Source organism: Trichinella spiralis (genome assembly GCF_000181795.1).
Source record: "Trichinella spiralis strain ISS 195 chromosome Unknown Scfld2, whole genome shotgun sequence".
Classification (NCBI taxonomy): domain Eukaryota; kingdom Metazoa; phylum Nematoda; class Enoplea; order Trichinellida; family Trichinellidae; genus Trichinella; species Trichinella spiralis.
This window is the reverse complement of record NW_003526941.1, coordinates 10,249,399-10,269,125: the sequence shown is the minus strand read 5'-3', so window position 1 is coordinate 10,269,125 and position 19,727 is coordinate 10,249,399. Positions and strand designations below refer to the sequence as shown.

Below are 19,727 nucleotides of genomic sequence, written 5' to 3'. Positions count from 1 at the left end.
TTTTATTTAAATTTGTGATAAAAATTGTTTTTTAGTTTGCAATTATTCATTTTGAAAAAGTCAATTAATTTTGATTCTGTAACATAGAAATTAACATGCATTTTAAAAGATAATTGTTATATTTAATTGCGCATGGTATGTTTGTTGTTGTTGAGTGTTGATGAAAATCATTACTGATAAAATTTTTTTGAAAAGTAATGAGATTGTTGTTTGTTGTTTTAGCTGAAAAAGATTTGAATCGTGAATTTCTGCTTCCGAACACAACTTACATTGGAGGTGATCGTTCAGTGTTAACTTTAGGCGAAATATTGCAAAGATTGAAAGTGAGCATTTCGATTGTCATTTGAAATTAATTATTTGTTGTTGTTAATATTTTGCTTATTTTCAGAAAATATATTGTCATCATATTGGAGTGGAATATATGCATTTGAGCAATCGAGAACAGTATCTGTGGATTCGAAAGCATTTTGAAACTCCCAGCATTATGGAATTGACACCGGACGAGCAGAAGAGACTTTTTAAACGATTGATTCGTTCTACTAAGCATGTTTTATTTTTGATGGGAATTTTTAAAATTTGAATTATCAATTAATAATGGTAATTTAAATTTGTAGATTTGAAGAATTTTTGGCCAAAAAATGGCCAGCTGAAAAACGATTCGGTCTTGAAGGTTGTGAGGTATTGATACCGGCAATGAAGCAGGTGATCGATTGCACCGCTGCACTTGGCGTCGACACGTTTGTCATTGGCATGCCACACCGTGGTCGGTTGAACATTCTGGCAAACGTGTGCCGGCAAGAATTGGAAGCGATATTCTGCCAATTCAGCACACTTCAACCAGAAGATGAAGGGAGTGGCGATGTGAAATATCACCTGGGCGTTTGTATAGAACGTTTGAACAGTGCCTCTGGTAAGCCGATTAAAATCAGCGTGGTGGCGAACCCTTCCCATTTGGAAGCGGTCGATCCGGTGGTCCAGGGCAAAACCCGAGCCGAACAGTTCTACCGCAACGATGCCCGAGGTGACAAGGTGATGAGCATCTTGTTGCACGGCGATGCCGCCTTTTCAGGCCAAGGTATTGTGTATGAAACGTTCGACATAAGCGGCCTACCTGCCTACACTTGTCACGGTTCTATTCATTTTATTGTCAACAATCAGGTAAATAAATATAATTACAATTTTGCATATTTCATATCGACAATATCGTTTATTTCTGCACGACAGATTGGCTTTACAACAGATCCACGTTTTTCACGTTCGTCACCTTATTGTACAGACGTAGCTAAGGTTGTGAATGCACCGATATTTCACGTCAACGCCGACGATCCCGAAGCAGTTATGCATGTCTGTACTGTTGCTTCTCAGTGGAGGAACAAGTTCAAAAAAGACGTGGTTATTGATTTAGTAAATGGAAACATTTAAATTATTATCAGTACATTAAATTTATTTGGATTTTTCTTTTTTCAGGTATGCTATCGACGGCATGGACACAATGAACAAGATGAACCATCGTTCACACAGCCGTTGATGTATCAGAAAATAGCCAAAGCGCTACCGGTGATGGACAAGTACGCTCAAAAATTGATCAACGCCGGTGTAGTAAATCAAGAATATGTGCAGGTTAAAGGAGAGATTTCTATTTTTTTTAATGATAAAAGAGTTTTATAGTGTTGATAATAAAATAAAATAAAATTGCAGGCGGAGATGGATCATTATGTTGAAATAATGGAAACTGCATATTCGAATTCGCAGAAAGAAATGTTTGTTCGTAATCGCGATTGGCTAGATTCGCCTTGGAAAAGTAATTCGAATAACAACAGAAAAGCGCATAACGGCGGAAATATATCTGTTGATATTAATTAATTTTGTTTTCAAGCTTTTTTCCCTTATGATGTGGATTTGAAATTGAAACCGACTGGTGTTAGTGTAGAAGTATTGCAACATATTGGTAATATTTTTTCCGCTGTGCCGAAAAATTTTCGCTTGCACTCCGGGTTGGAGAGGGTTTTGCGTGGCCGTGCGCAAATGGTACAATCCGGCACCAGTGACTGGGCGTTGGCCGAAGCGTTCGCTTTTGGCAGCCTGCTTGGTGAAGGTTTTCACGTACGTCTTAGTGGTCAGGATGTGGAACGTGGCACTTTTAGCCATCGTCATCACGTGCTCCACGACCAGAATGTCGATAAAAATACCGTAGAGCCGTTGAATGAACTTTGGCCAGGGAAACAGGTGAAATTTGATTTCAAAAATAATATTAATATTTTATTATTGCAATTTTTTTCCACTAGGCACAATATACTGTATGCAATAGTTCACTTTCTGAATTCGGCGTACTCGGTTTTGAGGTCGGCTTTTCGTTGTCCAATCCCAACGCCTTGGTTATTTGGGAAGCGCAGTTTGGTGATTTTTCCAACAACGCGCAGTGTATATTTGATCAATTTATTTCCAGGTGATGAAATGGAATGGGTTTTGATATTATTTTTTGAATAAATTAAATTGCAAATTTTATTATTAAGTGGTCAAGCGAAATGGATTCGTCAGTCGGGCATTGTTTGTTTGTTGCCTCATGGCTACGAAGGAATGGGTCCGGAGCATTCATCTGCACGGTTGGAACGATTTTTGCAACTCTGCTGCGACGATGAAGAACGAATGAAAGTTAGATAGATGTCGATTTTACCACTTTGACAAATTAAAAAAAATGTATTTCAGCCACCCGGTCCAGAATTCGAGGGAAGGCAGTTGATGGAGACGAACATGATTGTTGCGAATTGTACAACCCCTGCAAATTTCTTCCATCTTCTCAGACGACAGATGTTATTACCGTTTCGTAAACCGGTATTTTTTAATATTTTTTAAACTGAAAATTCATGTTAATATATTGAATTAATTAATTTGTTCTTTGTGTTCATTAGTTGATAGTGATGACTCCGAAAAGCTTGTTACGTCATCCAGAAGCTCGTTCACCATTTGAAGATTATTTGGAAAATACTCGATTCAAAAGGCTTATTCCAGAAGATGGTCCAGCTAGTGAGAATCCGGAACAAGTGAAGCGGCTTGTGTTTTGTTCAGGAAAGCTTTATTATGAATTGAAAAAGGAGCGGAATAACAAAAAATTAGATTCTGACGTGGCTCTTTGTCGAGTAGAACAGGTAGATCAATGTTAATATTGGTTTAAATATTTTTTAATTAAAATTTGTTTTTTTTCTTCCTGTTTTAGCTTAGTCCTTTTCCGTATGATTTAGTGAAAGAGCAAGCGGAAAAGTACAAAAATGCGCAACTAATTTGGGCACAAGAAGAGCACAAGAACATGGGTGCTTGGTTGTACGTCCATCCGCGACTGTTGACTGCTCTTAACAACGGTCGTTCAGTCAAGTGAGTTTTAATTAATTAATTGTTCGATTGATTAATGAAATTATTTAAATATAACAAACAGATATGCTGGACGTGCACCTTCGGCGTCGACCGCTACCGGCAACAAATATCATCATATGCGAGAGCAGAACAAAGTGATTGCTGACACGTTGGAGGTGACCATGCCGGGTGTAGATTGAAAACTTGGTAAAAAAATTGTTTTCTCCAAATGCTGCCAACAGTTATTTATTTATTTAAATATATCAAGCTATGTGTTCTTCCATTTTCCTTATTCTAACCGACTGTTTATTTAATTCTGTTTTACCAGTCCTCTGAGACGATCTGATGAATATGGTAAAACTTATTCAATATTGTTTTCTGCGCGCAAAATTTTATTGTTCAACTTTTAAAGATTGAACAGAAACAAGCGGGCAAGTTATATCATCTCTTCAGTTGTGCATTTCAATTTCAATTCAGTAAGTTCGCTTGGATAAAGGAAAACGAACTAAATATGAACAGTAAACGATGTGATATTTTGTACAAGAAAGCTTTTGTTGCATTTTAAAGGAAAGTATTTTTTTGCATAATCAATATTTTGACAAAATTTGCAAAATGGAGCGTGATTCAACGTCAAAGCAGGGCACAAAAATTATTATATGTTTTTGATAATTATTCCAAAATTCATCCAGATGTTCAGTTGAAAATATCAATACACAATTTTATATTGATAAAAATGCTTTTATCAGTATAAATGTCATTTACTGTAATTTGGAAAAAAATTTAATTCAGCTTTACAAAACAATATAAATAATGAATAGGCAAAATTTAAGACAATAAATTTAAACTTAGTTAAAATTAATGCTAAAATAATTCACTTTTAATTCCAATTTAATATTAATACCTGTGCATATTTTTTATTACTGTAATATACAATTTAATAATTTGTGTAAAAAATTAATTAGCTATACTAATGCAATTTTTGTATCTTTAAATTAGAAGTTGTATACCTTTACTGATTTGTGTGAAGAAAAAGAATTTTTGATATTCATACTTGAATATCCGTTATAATGCCTACCGCGTTTTATTACAACAGGCATTTTGAAGTTGTACTTTCTTTTTCTAAATGCAGTTGTTGTGAATGTTAATTTAAATGTTTTTTATTGAAAATTTACTAATCAACACCTATTAAGTGTTTGAAAAATATTTTATCATTCAATTTTCATTTAAGTTCATCATTACAAAATGGTCAAAGCTAAGTTTAGATATTGTGTATTTCAACTAATTCTTGATCCATCGGTTGAGCTACCGCATTCATCAGTCACGAGTTCTACCATCTATGGAGCTGTCATTGCTGCTATTAAAAGTGTGTTTGGTGAATGTGGTTTAGGACAGTGCAAGCATCTTTTGAAAGTCAAAGTTTTTGAAGACGAACTTGGTATTGTGGTTATTCGTGTTCTGGACGCCCATTTGCAAACTTTAATCACATCTACACCGTTTGTTCGCCAAATTTCTCGAATTCCGGCAATTCTCAAATGCCTTTTCATTGGTGGAAGCATCAGAGCATGTGCAAAAGCAACTTTGAATTATCATCGTAACAATCTGATTAAAGATTTACCAAAAGCATCCTTATCGGATAGTTCTATGATTATGAATACGTTAAAATCGTTTTATATGGCTTAACTGAACTTCTTCGTTTCTTCTTTAGCAGTAAGTTTTCTTTCCATTTGACTACAATTGTAAAATTTTTCTCCTGATATGCTCTATAACAGTGTTATGTATAAAACTGTAATATGAAAAATGACAACTGAACAAGATCATTGATCGTAATTAACTTTTTATTTTTGATTACTTGACATGTAATTTGTCAAATTTATTTCTCTTTCGAAATCTTTACAGTATCAGTTCAGTTTGTTTAAAAAAGCAATCTTACACAAAACTGATCGTTTAAATGGTGATACAGTAAAATTTAGCATAACTCGCATAAGTTCTAATATTTTTTTTTATTCAAAACTTTTTAAGTGATAATTTTATTATGAGATTTTTTACTGTAAAATGTTTTGAAAAGTAAATAGTAGAATTTGGTTAATTTGTATCACTAAATGCGATTGATTTTTTTGTATAATATTTTATGTTTATAATTAAATTTTTCAAGGATAAAATTTTGAAGACAAAACAATTGTTGCCTATTGAATGCAAAAACCATCATGAAAAAATTTGTGGTAAGTGAATTTTAATTGTCAATGTCAATTGTATATATATCAGCTTTTTTAACATTATTTAATTCAGTATATTAAGTAGCGCTGTTTTACATGCATAATTTTGAAACTGGTGAAAAGTTGTTTCATCACTTAAAAATTTTTGTATCTGCATAAATTGAGAGTGAAATTATTTCACCAGTTTCACCTTTCTGGAACCTTAATATGTACTAGTTATTTCAATCGTTTAATTGAAAATGTAACTTTTGACAACATTCGCTTATTTTAAGCTTATTACTGAATGTAGATGATACATTACTGAATATCTGTATTCATAATTATCACTTTCAATTTAAATATTTATGAATGATTTAATTATTTTTGTTAAACTTTCCATGCTAGCAACTAGTATTTTTTCAAATTGCCAATTAAATGTAAATTATCCTAAAATTAGTTTGATTGTGACGTCAGTTCTTGCTTTAAATTACACAGCAAATATTTGGTATATGTTGTATTTATTTTTTGTAATTTTCTGCAGATGATAGTTTTATTGTTACAATTTTCAAGTTTAGCATTGTTGGCATGGTTTTTTTTGTAATTTATTTTCCTACTTGCACCGTGATGTTGTGCTTTATTAATTATATAATTTATTGATCTCTGACTTGTGCTTGGTTTATTTTACAAATTTATATTCATGAGAATTGAAAATAGTACGTAATGAATTATGGTAAATTATTTCTAATTTTTGTACTGTTATTTCACAAGCTGTATGCGTAGAATATTTGAGCAGAAAAATTTCTAAGCTGTATAGTAATAATTTTTTTGTGTATTTTTTAAATAAAAAATGAATTTTTATTCATTACAAATCAAATATTATATTCAAAATGTGAATGTTATACTGGTAAAATTCGGGCAGCAAGGTAAACAAATTCAAGATTTCGAGTTTGGGCAATTTTGTCTGTTTTGTTGGAATTTAGATGCTTTCTATTTGGAAGAGCTAAGCTAATATTTATTATTAAATTATTATTTTCATAGGAAATTTTCCAATTAATGACACGAATGAAATGTGAAAAATAAAAATGGAAAAACAAAAAAATTCACTTAAATTATTTATCATGTGATATGAGTGTGATTACGGTACAAAAAAGAAACAATTAATTGCATCTTGTGCATGACAATGTACAGTTTGTGAATGTGATGTTCAATTGTTCAAATTTGTAAAAATTATTTGGTTTTAATTTGCAGAAAAGTCTTTCCGTTTCATTATAATCAAACTGTGCCACATGATGTTGTTTCAAAAATGATTCGTCAATTTTCTTTTTAAATGTAAATTAATTTTTAATTATTGACGATTGCGGACGATTTTATTATTTGAATTTTTGCTTACGTTTTCTTGGTGTTTTTTGATGATAAAATTATGACAGTATTTCGGTTTTTATCGTCTGAAAAGTAGTGAAAATTTTCCACAATTAATACCAAGTTTCTCTTTTGTTCTTTCGGCTAGTGAATGTTCAACTGATGTTCCATGAGAGAAAGAGGAAATCTCTTGACATATTTGATATTTTCAAAAAAAAGAAAACAAAAGCTCTGATCAATTGTAATAAATTTTTTGTTTCACAGTACAGGAAATTGATATTCATTGTTTGTTCAACTGAATTATCAAATATTGTATTCGGTAATGTTTTAAGCTTGGTGATTATTATTAAAAAAATTTTTTTTCTTTTATTTTTTTTATTACGATGATTTTTTTTATTTCCGCCTTATTGTGACTATGATTTATTGGGAAAAACTGGTTTTTTTCTTGTAAAACAAAACACTGTTCAAAATTCTTTCATTTCAAAAGATTTGTCGCTTTTGTTCCAAAATAAACGTGTCAGACAGAAGAGGCTTGACACGTCATTCAGTTTAATGTCACATGTTTGAATTGAGCTGCTTTATTCAATATCTTGTTTATATTTATTGGTATTTTTTGTTGTTGTTGTCGAAAATAATTAATAATAATTTTCTAACCTGTTGATGTAGTATAAATTGGAAAAGTTGAAATTTTTATTATGTTAGCAGTTGAATTTCTCTTTCACTTTTACCATATCAGCATCTTAATCATGCTTATACAGTTTCACGATTGTTTGTTTAGATTTATTCAAAATTTCTGAATAATAATATGATTTTTATTTTTATTTTCAATCACCATGGTATTATAATAAGAGGAGGAAGAGGAGGAGGTGGAGGGTATTATTTATTTTGATTCAAAACTGCTTGTTAAATCAACACTTTGAATGTGGAGAATAATTCGAAGAAAAAAAAAGAGATTTTACATTAAGAATTGTTGAAAGAAATTCAAGTATGCAGTAGAAGCAGTTGTTATAGCAGCAGCTGTAGTGATAATAGTGTTGTTGTCTTGAATTTTCAAGTATTTAATAAAACTGTCAGTTGTTTTCCACCTGGATGATTTTCAACCTTGATGAACCTGTTTGATGCAGGGACGGAATTTATTCGTTCATCATATTACAACTAAATATTCCATGTTTTCGAAAATGATTGTCATAAATTGTTGTTTTTCAAATTTCATCATTTTCATTTTTTCTTATTCACTTGATTCATATAATTCTTTCTTATTCAAAAGAAATAAGTTCAGTTGTTCAAATTTGTTGTTTCAAGTGAAAGTAACAATGAAGCCTATTAGATTTTGTACATGGTATATTGTGCAGTGATCAACTGATGAATGGCACTCTTTTTTTTTGGTAACTTCAAATTATTACAGTAAAACAGATTTTACTATTGAATGGAAGAAAGTTTATGTTTTTGTTTTTTCAAAATTATGTAATTTTTTGTACAATTGTTCGACTTTTTTTAATAATACGCATCTGTATGTGTGTATATGCATTTATGACCGCTAGAGGCGCTTGAGTAGTTAATTGTTGTAGCAATAGCAAAGTGCTGTGACAAATAATTCGCGATGAAAAATTGTTGAGCTCACGCCGAGCGACCGACTGGATCCGGCCAACCTGCTTTTGCCAACAACGTCTGCTACTCTAGCTATTCAATTTTACAAACGATCAAGCGTCGAAGACGGTTTGTCATATTTAACGGTGGCCGTATATATATATATATATATATATATATATATGCAAATCTTCTCCCATTCATCAGTTGGCTCTTCTTATTATTAAAATTAGTTGTTCTGTTTTGTAGAGATTAGCCAAAACAAGCAAACCAAAGATTTGTTTTGCTATTTGCAGCTGTTGCTAAGAATATGCATGTATTGTTTTTTGTTTTTGGTTTTGCAATCTGCAACGCGTCATTTTTCAATTGCATCCTCGAAATGCGAGTTTTATTCGTTTGCAATTTAAAAAATATTTGCTTTTTCTTTAATTTTAATTCAATTTCTGTTGCATTCTCTCTGGTCAGTGATTATATTGTTGGAATTTTTAGAAGCGGTTGATCACAACCAGTTGACTTTTTCACATCATCATCATCATCAACATCTTCTTCTTCGTTGTTGTCGTCTTATTCATTTTTTCATTTCAAAAAACAAGCAGCTTTCTACTGGAATTCAATTGAGACAAATTTTTGTTGCTGAGCTTTTTCGATTTTTGTCTTTCGTCCAAAATATACGATGCCCGACAATGCAGGCTTCAACAATGATGAAAATCATCAACATACGCCACCACACGACAACAACAACAATAGTGATGCCGAAGATCCATCTTCTCCGTCGCATCAGTCGAATGGCATGCAGAACAGTGCTGCAAACCACAAGGCGAACAATTTGGTGACATTTTTCAAACGCAAATTGTCCGGCGTCACGCAACTATCCAGCCAACTTCATCTTCATCACCAAGGACGTAAAGTGGTCGTCGATCGTCCAGTATACAGTTTGGTAAGTTTTGTTTTCTTTTCAAATCACGCAAATATCCCACCGAAAAATATGCAAATTCAAACATCCGCAGTTGTCGTTCTTCCTCATTGTGTAATGAAGATGTTACACGCTGCTGGAGATGTAGTGATAAGTGCATGTTTCTTCGGGGATTTTTTTTTCTATCTCCACTTGGTAGCTGTGACATTACTTTCCCACCTTTTGACATGCTTTTTATGCACTTTTCTTCTCATTTTCTCATGTTTTGCCATTCTCACGACATGTTTGACATTATTTGCTTGTGTCATCACTAATTTGGTGTAGATGGATGACATGATGATGAAAAACACTTGACATGCGGTTTTATAATAATAATAATAACAAATGAATATAACTTTTATGAATTATCATTTATTTTTGTTCACCTATCAAATTTGCTTGCTTGCTGCAATTTTCATTCGTTTATTAAATTCTTTTTGTTGTTGTAAAATCTGCCATTTGAAGTTTGAATATTTTAAACCGGCTATGTGAATGAATGATTGTGAAAAAAGCAATAGGGCCAGTTTTTACCACGAATATAGTTATATGTGAAAAAAGCAAAACGAATACTACTAATGATAATAATAGTAATAAAATACTCTCTGATCATGAAACATATATAATTCTTTTTTTTTTGATCGACCAACTTTTATAATATTTAAAATTGAAGAAGGAAAATTTAATCGAAAATTTTCAATCAATTTTAATCAAATGTCAATCAAGGGCAATAATGCATCATATATATACATATATGTTATTAGTGCTGTGAACATTGTTCTGCTTCGGGGCAATAATGCGTTCAGGTTGTTGTGATGATCGACTGGCAATTTTTACTCTTATTCATCTTCAACAAGAAGCAGTGATCGAACACAGACGTGGAAAAGCTGTTGTTTTGTATCATTTGTTTTTTTATCATCTATAATAACTAAAATTTTTCTACAATAAATTTCAAAGAAGTGAAAAAATATGGAACAGAAAAGAATCCAAATTAGCATTGGAGGAAATTTTATATTAATTATTGTTTTGATCTTTCTGAAATCGTGTGTTGGAAACTAGATTACTTTTTGCTCTTTTTAATTTTAATATCACAGCGGTTATTTTTTGTTAACTCAACTTCAATTAGCTGAAAAAAATATATTTTCTAATTTAGAATTGATTGACGAAATTATAGATGAAATGAGCTTTTTTACAAATTGGTATTTCCGTTTGTGAATTTTGAATTTTTTTTTTCAATGGAACTTTTCTCTTTAAATTTAAATTTTCAATTCAAAATTCCCTTTTGCATATTTGACACGCAAAAATTCATGCCACTGGTAATGGAATTTTCATTCGCTGTGACAGAACTATTACACGCATCCTGGACGAGCGCGCATATTTATTTGATAATTTGTGAAATTTGTTCATCGGTCAAATATCAAAATCAAAATGCATGCAGGCATTGTATGGTAGTTTGAAGCGGATTGTTTATCACAATTTCAATTTCTGATTGTTTGCACAATTTTTCACTTGGGGAAGAGCGGGGGTAGGTGGGGAGAGGTTTTTACGCAAAATATTTTGTATTGTTAAGCATGATGTGGACAGTATAACGAATTTAACGACATATTTTTTTTTAATTTTATTTTATTATAGCACCATTTTGAAGATCACTACGGTTGCGAGGAGAACAACACAGTCAGCTTGTCAGAACGTGTCAAAGAGAAGGTTCGAAAAAATTTTTACTGCAATCGTGAACGTCTTCTTGGCATTTTTTACACTTTCTTCCCGATATTTCAATGGCTTCCCAAATACGAATGGAAACGTTATTTTGTATCAGACCTGCTCGCGGGTATTACTGTAGGGGTGATGTCTGTTCCACAAGGTGAAACTTCATCTAACAACCCAACATTTCTTTTCTTTAATTTATATTCATTTTGTGCAGGTATGGCATTTGCTCGACTTGCTCGGGTCAGTCCAATTCATGGACTATACATCAACTTCATACCAACTTTGATATACGCGATCATTGGAACATCCAGACATGCATCCATAGGTGGGATTTTCTTTTCTTTACCAGAACATTCTTTCTTCTTCTTCTTCTTCTTCTTCTTTGTTTGACTTTGTCTGTCCTGATCTGTTAAGGTGGAGAGGCTACATCTAGCCTGTTGATGGGTACCATGATTGACAAACATTTGCCTTTGCCAGGCAATAATGATACCGTTGTGTCAGAGCCGGTTGATTATACTGCATTGGATATTGCAGTTTCGGCTGCGATGTTGGAAGGCTTGTTTCTGGTAATTGTTTTTTTGAAAAAAAATTATCATCATCATACAATCGAGATCATAATTGATTAGCTCATGATGGGTGTGCTGAGATTGGGCTTCGTTTCTGTATACTTGTCCGACCAGCTGGTTGGTGGCTTTACCACCGGCATCGCGGTTCACGTGTTCACATCCCAATTTCCTGCGCTGTTCGGCCTCACAGTATCTGGTCATCATGGACCTGGCCAGCTGATTGCGGTAGGTAACTTGCACTTTGCCACTGACTACAGCCTATCCGCGGACACTTGCATTGTAGACTTATGTGGAATTTTTCTCCATCATCCACCGGACCAACTGGGCAACGTTTGTCGGCTCGACGGTGTGTATCGTTTTTCTGCTCGTCGTCAAACTGCTCATCGATCCGATTGTGAAACAAAAATTGCGTGTACCACTACCAAGCGAATTGGTCGTTGTAAGCAATGATCACTTTTAGATCATGTTTTTTTATGCAAAAAATTTTTTCCACTTCTCTGCTTCTTCAGGTTATCGTTGGTACGGTGGTATCGTATTATGCAGATTTGCAAAAGACGTACAAGCTGCGCGTTGTCGGCAACATTCCAGCCGGGTAAGTGGTGCAGGATGTTTTCTGTGCTCTTTTTCGTTTTATTCTTCTTTATTTAACATTCATGAAAAAAATGTACATATTTGCATAACATTCACAGTTTTCCAACACCCGTGATTCCACGTTTTGATCTGATGCAAAAGCTCGTAATAGATGTGCTCATTTTGGCCATCGTTGCCTATTCGTTGAGCGTTTCACTTTGCAAATTGTACGCAAAAAAGCACAATTACAAAATCAATCCCTATCAGGTATATTTGATTTTGATGTTTTTTTTTCAATGCAAATTTTCAAACAATTCCTACAAATTTTATTCGTAGGAATTTTTCGCCTACGGTGGAATGAACTGCATTGGTGCAGTGTTTCAAAGTTGGCCGGCTGGCAATTCACTATCACGAATTTTGGTCTACGAAGGAGCAGGTGGAACGAGTCAAGTAATAATAATAATTTTTTGTTTGCTGTTTTATTAATTTTATTCGTTGATTTTCACACGTTAAGTTAGCGGCCATTATTGGAACGTTGATTGTCGTCATTACTATACTTTTCATTGCACCATATTTGGAACAATTGCCAGTGGTAAGTAGAAAAGTTTCAAAAAGAAGAAAACAAAATTTTCTCTACATATGCTGTTGTTTCGTTAAGTTCTGTTTGGCATCGATGATTGTCGTAGCTTGCTTTTTTATGCTCAGACAATTGAAAGACTTGAAGCCGTTGTGGAAAACGTGCAAAATTGAATTCGTAATATTATAATTTACATATTTAGTTTTCATTTATTGTTTGTTTAAAAAAATAATCAAATTTTTCTCTATGTTTAGTCTATCTATTTGGTTACGTTTCTCGCGGTTGTATTGATTGATGTAACGTACGGTTTGGCTGTGAGCATTTTGTACGCATTTTTTACTGTCATTTATCGTACGCAATGGTGAGCAATAGTTGTTGTATGAAAATAAGCGAGGAGAATTGATTTTCACTTTATTCCACTTTTTTCAGTCCAACTGTTCAAGAACTTGGCACTGTCGAACACTCTGATATATACGGTGAAGTAACTAAATATAACAAAGTAAAAGCAAAGTTTTTCTTTTCGTTTTGATTTCTTGCAATTTATTATAATGCAACAGTTATCTATCGATCATTCATTCACTCATTATTATTATTTCTTAATTTATTTATTAGGTGCATGTTATCCCTGGAATCCGGGTGTTCCATTTTACTGCACCTCTATACTATGCAAACGTTGAACACTTCAGACCGAAATTGTACAAACGATGTGGAATTGACATAGAACGTTACAAACAAAAGCAACAAAGTGCTGCAGCTGGCAAAAATGCTTCTCCAGATAAGAAGAACAACTCTGAAACAGCAGCAATGCCTGAAATTGAATTGCATCACATCGTCATCGATTGTTCAGGATTCAGTTATGTGGATCTGATGGGTGTCAATGTGATGAAGCAGGTAGGTCTTTTGCTTTTCGTATTTTAATTTCCATTTGCATATGCATTTTTATTCTGTCTTTATTTTTCAGGTTTACAATGAGATGCATGAACTCGGCATTACTGTATTTTTTGCCAATTGCAATCGTAGGAAAAACTTTTCTCTCTCTCTCCATTTAAATGCTTTTTTTATTGAAATATTTCATTTACCATTTTAGCATCAGTTCGACGTATATTATTCAAAGCGAACTTTTTCGATGTTGTACCAAAAGAGTATGTTTTTGTCACATTGCACGACGCCGTTTTAGCTGCGCTGAAATTAGATCGCATTCATTCATCGTGAGTTTATTTATTTATTATTATTTTTCAATGCAAATGGTTTCATATTATATTTAATATGTTATGTGTTGTGTTTTATAATTTAGTCGTTCATTGGTGGAAATGGAACGTCTTGTGAACGCAATTACAGAAAGCTCAGTCGATGATACAGTGAAACTGTAGTCAACCTTTTGCTGATCTACCCCAGCATTAATAATAATATTAATAATAATAATAAGGCGCAATAATTATCTTATAAACATACATACCTATTATATATATATGTATATGAGGTTATTTATATCAACTGTACATTTGTCTTTTTTTCAGTTTATAATAAATTTTAGCTTGAATGAATTTATATTTTTAAGCAAACAGTGATTGTTATGTTCATTGTAAAATTAGTCCACTGAAATTAAAGAAAACAGCGTATTATTTGTCAGCGCATATATTTTTCTGTAAAATTAATTATATTTCAGCATTTGCGTGGAGAAAAAGTATTAAATTTAGTTGAATACCTTTAGCTATTTATTAAAAATATTGGAAACTTTAGATTAGATTAGATTAGATATTATAGGTTATAATGAAAAATAGCGATTGAATGCAATTAAAATTTTATAAACAAAATTATATCTTATCTTCTGTGTTGAAAATTATTGCTGCACGATGATGTATGTGATAAGTTGTGCAAACAATGATTGTTATCTTTCGTAAAAATAAATGTTCCATTATTAATTAATTGCGCGTCTTCTTTCATTTTACTTCGGAAATGAGCGTCACTATTTGTCGCATGCATTTTGCCAGTGTTGCTTTTCTATTTTTGATTTGCATATTTGAAATTCACTATTCTCAAATCACTGCTTTTTATCCGGAACTTTGCAACAAATTCTCGAAAGATACATCAAGCCAAGTAAGTATGAAATGTAAAATTTTATTCTAATTTATTTCTAAACAATTTTCAAGTATTCATCATTATTGGTATTATTACTTTGTAGAGATTTAAAAAAATTGGTTCAATTATAAGTGTCGATAAACATTTGTAACAAATTTTACAATGCAGAGTGATAATTTGCTAATTGCATGATAATGTTTGTCAAGCTTTGTCGTTCACTAATTGCGAATTATATTGCAAATTTACTATAATACAAAATTAGCATAAACAGTGCAAATAATTGGCATTCACTTATCAGTTTGCTATTTGATAGCAGTGTTTCATTCGAATGTACTTATAAGAATAAGAATAGTAAATATTGCAAATGATGAAATCAAAAGGTAAATTGTTCTGCAGACTTACCGACGCGCGGCTGTTCTGCGACCATTGTTCAAATATTCAACTCTGTAAATTCATGTACAGTGTATATATGTACAGTAAAACCTGTGTCAGTTGAACATCCTCCGTGCAGAGAAGTTTGCAACTTACAATGGTTTAGCCGCAAAATAACGGTTTTACTTTTCATAATAGCCAATTCGTTAAAAATTAACGAACGAATAGGCAACTCTTTTATTTGTCGTCAGCTGTTAAATAATCGAAAATACTAGATTGATAGCTGCGTTTCATGCGCTTTTATGCTTCCATTTCTAACAGCATGGTTGCAATATTTAGAAGTGTTGGCGCTAGATCAGGGTGCTCTTGAAACGAATATCTTTGATTGTTATTGCTTCCGAATAGGTCAATTTCTCCTTAAGGGGATCCTCAACTTTTACAGATAACACATCTTTGTTGGCATTCGATTTTGAAAGCAACTCTTCGATTAAAGTTTGATCAGCAGTTTCTTCCGTGCATTCGTGTACATTAAGTTCAATTATACTCGGTTCGACCTGTTAGCTGCTTCACCGGAAGTCATGCAAAATTTTATATTATATGGCGACGCGTAAATGATTCCAGCCAACCATTGCTTTATGCCCATCTTTCTAGCAATGTCGATTGCATTCGTTTGAAGCAATTGTCCAGATATTGGTATCAATTTGGCTCGACAGCGAACGAAAAACTGAAACTTCTTTGCATTGACCGTTTTGCGCATTCTCCGACATCTTGACTTCGACAAACTGCCATCTAATTGAGATAGAATTTGAGCTTCATTTATCCGTATGTTGCTGACAGTTGATAAAGCAATACCATATTCAGACGCAACTTTTCACATCGACATTTTCCCTGTGCGCAATTTCTCCAAAACGTCCCTTTTCTCCCCTAGAGTCAGTTCATTAAGAACTCGACTTTTTTTGAACGATTCATCAATAAACTTTTACGTCGAATAACAAGGGTGGCAGGCAGCAGCAGTAAAAAATGTATGTAAAAAGAGTATCAGAACTACCGTATCCTGAACACAGGTTCACACATGAATGAACAACATGAATAATAGGCGCAAAATAACGCCACAAATACCATGCGGTTCACTTGGATAAAATCGGTTCAAAATGCACAAGCTTGAAATTAATGCATCAGCATGACGCATTCGTTCGACGCAGGTTTTACTAACTAATACAAGAATACGCAAGTGATAAAAGTTTCAAGTTATACAGGTTTCACTTTTAAATTTTAAACAGTGACACTTGTTTAATACAGTAAGATAATTTAAACTTGCTTTACATCTAGTACTGTGTTCAAAAAATGAATGTTTATGTAATAAAACCACAGCGTTTTGAAAGTAATAAAATTATCAGTCAATGCAAATTTTTTATTTACAAATTTTTTGTTAAAATCGATGCATTTGCATGATTGTATTTTTTATAAAAAGATTACTAACAAAAAAAGACGATTTATTCTTCTGTTTTGAGCAATTTTACAAAATTGACTGAAAAATTGTAAAATAATTTGAATAAAATTTTTCTTTCAAATTTAAATCAGAATTCATACGTTGTCGTGCATAATTTCAACTTTTCTAACATCTTGATTAATGTATATAATTTAATCATTGACGGAATCGGCTTAGTGAGTTGAATGAATCTTCTGTAGCATTGTATTTTTTCAAATTGAAAGCACTAAAGTAAATTTTTAAGTACAATGAATAATTTAATACAATATGCACCTTCATTTAACATATTTGTACTGTAGAAAATGAAAGTGCATAGATAACTTGTGTACGTGACTTATTTTAACTTATTGTAATTTTGCATTGAGAATTGTATTTGAAAACTGACTATGTAAGTAAACAATTTGTTTTTAATTTTTCAAAGTTGAAATATTTTTTAAATATGCTATATTTAATTTTGTAAAACATTTCCATCAATATTTTGAGACAGTTGAATAATAGTTCGTTGAAGAGAATTTTTTCGCGACGAAAATCCTGAACTTGAATCTTCCCCTTACACACAGACATATATCATCTGTTTTAAACTGTGATAAATAATTTTTTATCCTAAATTACCCTAATAATTACTTTTATGCCTTCAAATTTCCATCTCTACAAAATGGCTACTTTTCTAGTGTATATTTGAATTTTGACATGCACTACTTAAGCGAATAATTTGCACATTTCAACCATTTGTTAAAGCGGTGCAATTGGGTAGAGGTCAAGAGTTGTTTGAAATGAAATTTAAAATTTACTTAATCTATCCAATAAAAAAATATTAAAGCAACAGCACATGAATCATTCTTCCATAGTCTCTTCGCCGCTGCGTTGATCTCTGGTCTTTTCGAAATTCATCTCCCATACTTGAATGTAGGATTCGGTGAGTGTGATCATTTGTGGCAGAATTTCTTTGACATGCAAATCTTCCAATTCGAACCATTTCCCGGTCCCTTTGTGAACCAATTGTATCCTGTAAGAGCCTTCTCCAGGATCCGGCTTTCCGTCATGAACAATATTCGCAATCATGTCGTAAGTGGTATATGGATGCCGTTTCTTCCCGTCTTCAGACAGATAGTCGTACAAATCGACATTGCGAATTGGAAAGTTGACAATAGTGGGATTTTTTTCCACATAAAAATGATTTTTCGTGAAACGTTTGACAAACATGATTAAATAGGGCGGTAGGTGAGTTATTTCAAAACGCTTCATAATATTTTCATTGTACGTTTTGTACTCTTTCTCTGTGATGCCGTTGAACTTGGCCAACAGTGCGGCCAGTGGAACTTGGGGTATGATGTTTTGAAAAAATTCATCCCTATAAAGTGGTGCTGGCGGTAGGTCGAGAGTCAGGAATAGGAATGGCAGATTTTGCACTCGTTCTTGGTACTCTTCGGTTAGCAACAGACGAGTACGTTCTTCTTCGTTAGCGTCGACTGGCAGCACTTGGCGCTTGAATGTACGCATTTTGCCACGAAAAGTCCGGTAAATAATACTGGAGTCGGTCCTGTTGGTTCCATTCAGTGAAACGTGCAGTGCATTCAACAGCCAAGAAAGCACGTCGATTGCATCGCCCTGTTCGGTGATTTGGAAGCGCTTGTTGCTGCAAAGCACGACCGCTTGTAACATCTCGTGAGGTGAGACGTGCGCTTTGAAATTCCTCGGGTTCCACATTTTTCTGATCAATTCACCAAAACGTTGATACAACAGTACCATTTTATCACCAGGAGGTCGTTTGACATTTTTGTAGTTGTCTTCACAGAGGAAATAGTCGCGCAGTGGAGGAACATGCGCAAGCGCTTGCAAAATGACATTCATGTAATCGTTGGCTTTGATGATGTTCAAACCAACCATGCCTGGATAATAGGTAGTGCCGTCAAAAGCGCGACTCAGTTTCGTATTGCTCGACAAAGTGCTGATGTGCTCCGGCGAATACGTTGGTTTGAGCACATATTTAATATCGTCCAGAGAAGAATCGATAATTTCATAATTGTCCGGTAAGCAGTAAAAGCGAAGCGTCTGCAGATTTAAAAACACCCGATGTCCAATATCCACACTGTGCGTATAAGCGTGGGTATTGTTTCCACGTCCTTGGAAATACTTACCGCATACTAGGCAAGCGTAGACATTCAAGTGGGACAGCGAAACGGAGCACAATTTTTCAAAATCGAAATCCAAAACTTGACGATTTATTGAATCTAAATATGGACAAGAACGACTGAGATTCAACTGTGGCTCACTGGGCAACGTTAACGTTGATTCTTCTTCATCCACATGATTGTCCACTTCATTCACATGATCAGGATTTTTCGAAACATTCAACTTTTCAGCTGAAACTTCTACTTTGAACTTCTTTTTCACTGGTCCATTTTCTTCTTCTTCTTCTGGAGAATTTTTGTGGTGATATGTATCGCTCATTGTTGAAAACTGCAGCTCTGTTACAGTAGGATAAATAAGAATCAAGTTTCAATGGTTGAAAGTGAATTATTTGAATATATTATAATGATAAATTAAATTAATAATTTTTTCAACTGAGAAAAAACTTTAATTTATATTAGTGAAAATTTAAATTCAACTAATTGTAAAAGTAAATCAAATGATAGAAAATATACTTCTGTGCGCGTCTGCTTTTTTTGTGTAATATTGAAAATGATGTAGAAAAATGAAATTTTTTGCATCTTTCATTCAATTTGTCATAATATTGCATTGGATTTATGGTTTTGTGAAAAGCGTGATTTTGAATTTCATTTTACTATGCCGAGTGAAGTGTTGTTTATTTTAAAAACTGATACGTCGATTATATCACATGATATAAATATAGCCATATTGGTGTGCTTTGTATTAATTTACAACTGGGCAGTTTGTTCACATGACATGAATCGTAGTAGCAGTAGTAGTT

At 33.1% G+C, this 19,727-nt stretch overlaps 4 protein-coding genes across 4 annotated transcripts; 3 read left to right on the top strand and 1 right to left on the bottom strand.

Moving 5' to 3' along the window:
• The first annotated feature begins 197 nt into the window (after positions 1 to 197).
• Positions 198 to 7,072, top strand: Tsp_07708 (oxoglutarate dehydrogenase). Its single transcript, XM_003381109.1, is given in 17 exon segments — positions 198 to 323; positions 389 to 533; positions 623 to 1,146; positions 1,159 to 1,392; positions 1,468 to 1,620; positions 1,699 to 1,801; positions 1,877 to 2,226; positions 2,286 to 2,419; positions 2,514 to 2,652; positions 2,707 to 2,832; positions 2,910 to 3,146; positions 3,215 to 3,369; positions 3,431 to 3,539; positions 3,761 to 3,824; positions 4,577 to 5,003; positions 6,789 to 6,831; positions 6,968 to 7,072. The coding sequence occupies 17 exon segments, from the start codon at positions 198 to 200 to the stop codon at positions 7,070 to 7,072; spliced, it is 3,174 nt and encodes a 1,057-aa protein (XP_003381157.1).
• A 2,087-nt stretch (positions 7,073 to 9,159) lies between these two features.
• Positions 9,160 to 9,723, top strand: Tsp_07709 (conserved hypothetical protein). The gene has a single exon (XM_003381108.1). The coding sequence runs from the start codon at positions 9,160 to 9,162 to the stop codon at positions 9,721 to 9,723; it is 564 nt and encodes a 187-aa protein (XP_003381156.1).
• A 1,635-nt stretch (positions 9,724 to 11,358) lies between these two features.
• Tsp_07710 (prestin) lies at positions 11,359 to 14,225 on the top strand. Its single transcript, XM_003381107.1, has 10 exons — positions 11,359 to 11,467; positions 11,620 to 11,708; positions 11,769 to 12,147; positions 12,218 to 12,300; positions 12,615 to 12,714; positions 13,285 to 13,336; positions 13,542 to 13,746; positions 13,817 to 13,871; positions 13,943 to 14,063; positions 14,150 to 14,225. The coding sequence occupies exons 1-10, from the start codon at positions 11,359 to 11,361 to the stop codon at positions 14,223 to 14,225; spliced, it is 1,269 nt and encodes a 422-aa protein (XP_003381155.1).
• Positions 14,226 to 17,629: 3,404 nt separating this feature from the next.
• On the bottom strand, positions 17,630 to 19,246 carry Tsp_07711 (u4/U6.U5 tri-snRNP-associated protein 2). Its single transcript, XM_003381106.1, has one exon. It carries the CDS (start codon positions 19,244 to 19,246, stop codon positions 17,630 to 17,632), a length of 1,617 nt encoding a protein of 538 aa, XP_003381154.1.
• Positions 19,247 to 19,727: the final 481 nt, after the last annotated feature.

Coding starts and splice junctions, on each gene's coding strand:
- Tsp_07709 (XM_003381108.1), top strand. CDS start 9,160: ATGCCCGACAATGCAGGCTTCAACAATGATGAAAATCATCAACATACG.
- Tsp_07708 (XM_003381109.1), top strand. CDS start 198: ATGAGATTGTTGTTTGTTGTTTTAGCTGAAAAAGATTTGAATCGTGAA. Junction 534..622: donor ACTTTTTAAACGATTGATTC/GTTCTACTAAGC, acceptor GTAGATTTGAAG/AATTTTTGGCCAAAAAATGG. Junction 2,420..2,513: donor GATTTTTCCAACAACGCGCA/GTGTATATTTGA, acceptor TTTATTATTAAG/TGGTCAAGCGAAATGGATTC.
- Tsp_07711 (XM_003381106.1), bottom strand. CDS start 19,246: ATGAGCGATACATATCACCACAAAAATTCTCCAGAAGAAGAAGAAGAA.
- Tsp_07710 (XM_003381107.1), top strand. CDS start 11,359: ATGGCATTTGCTCGACTTGCTCGGGTCAGTCCAATTCATGGACTATAC. Junction 11,709..11,768: donor TGTTGGAAGGCTTGTTTCTG/GTAATTGTTTTT, acceptor ATAATTGATTAG/CTCATGATGGGTGTGCTGAG. Junction 13,747..13,816: donor GTGTCAATGTGATGAAGCAG/GTAGGTCTTTTG, acceptor TTTATTTTTCAG/GTTTACAATGAGATGCATGA.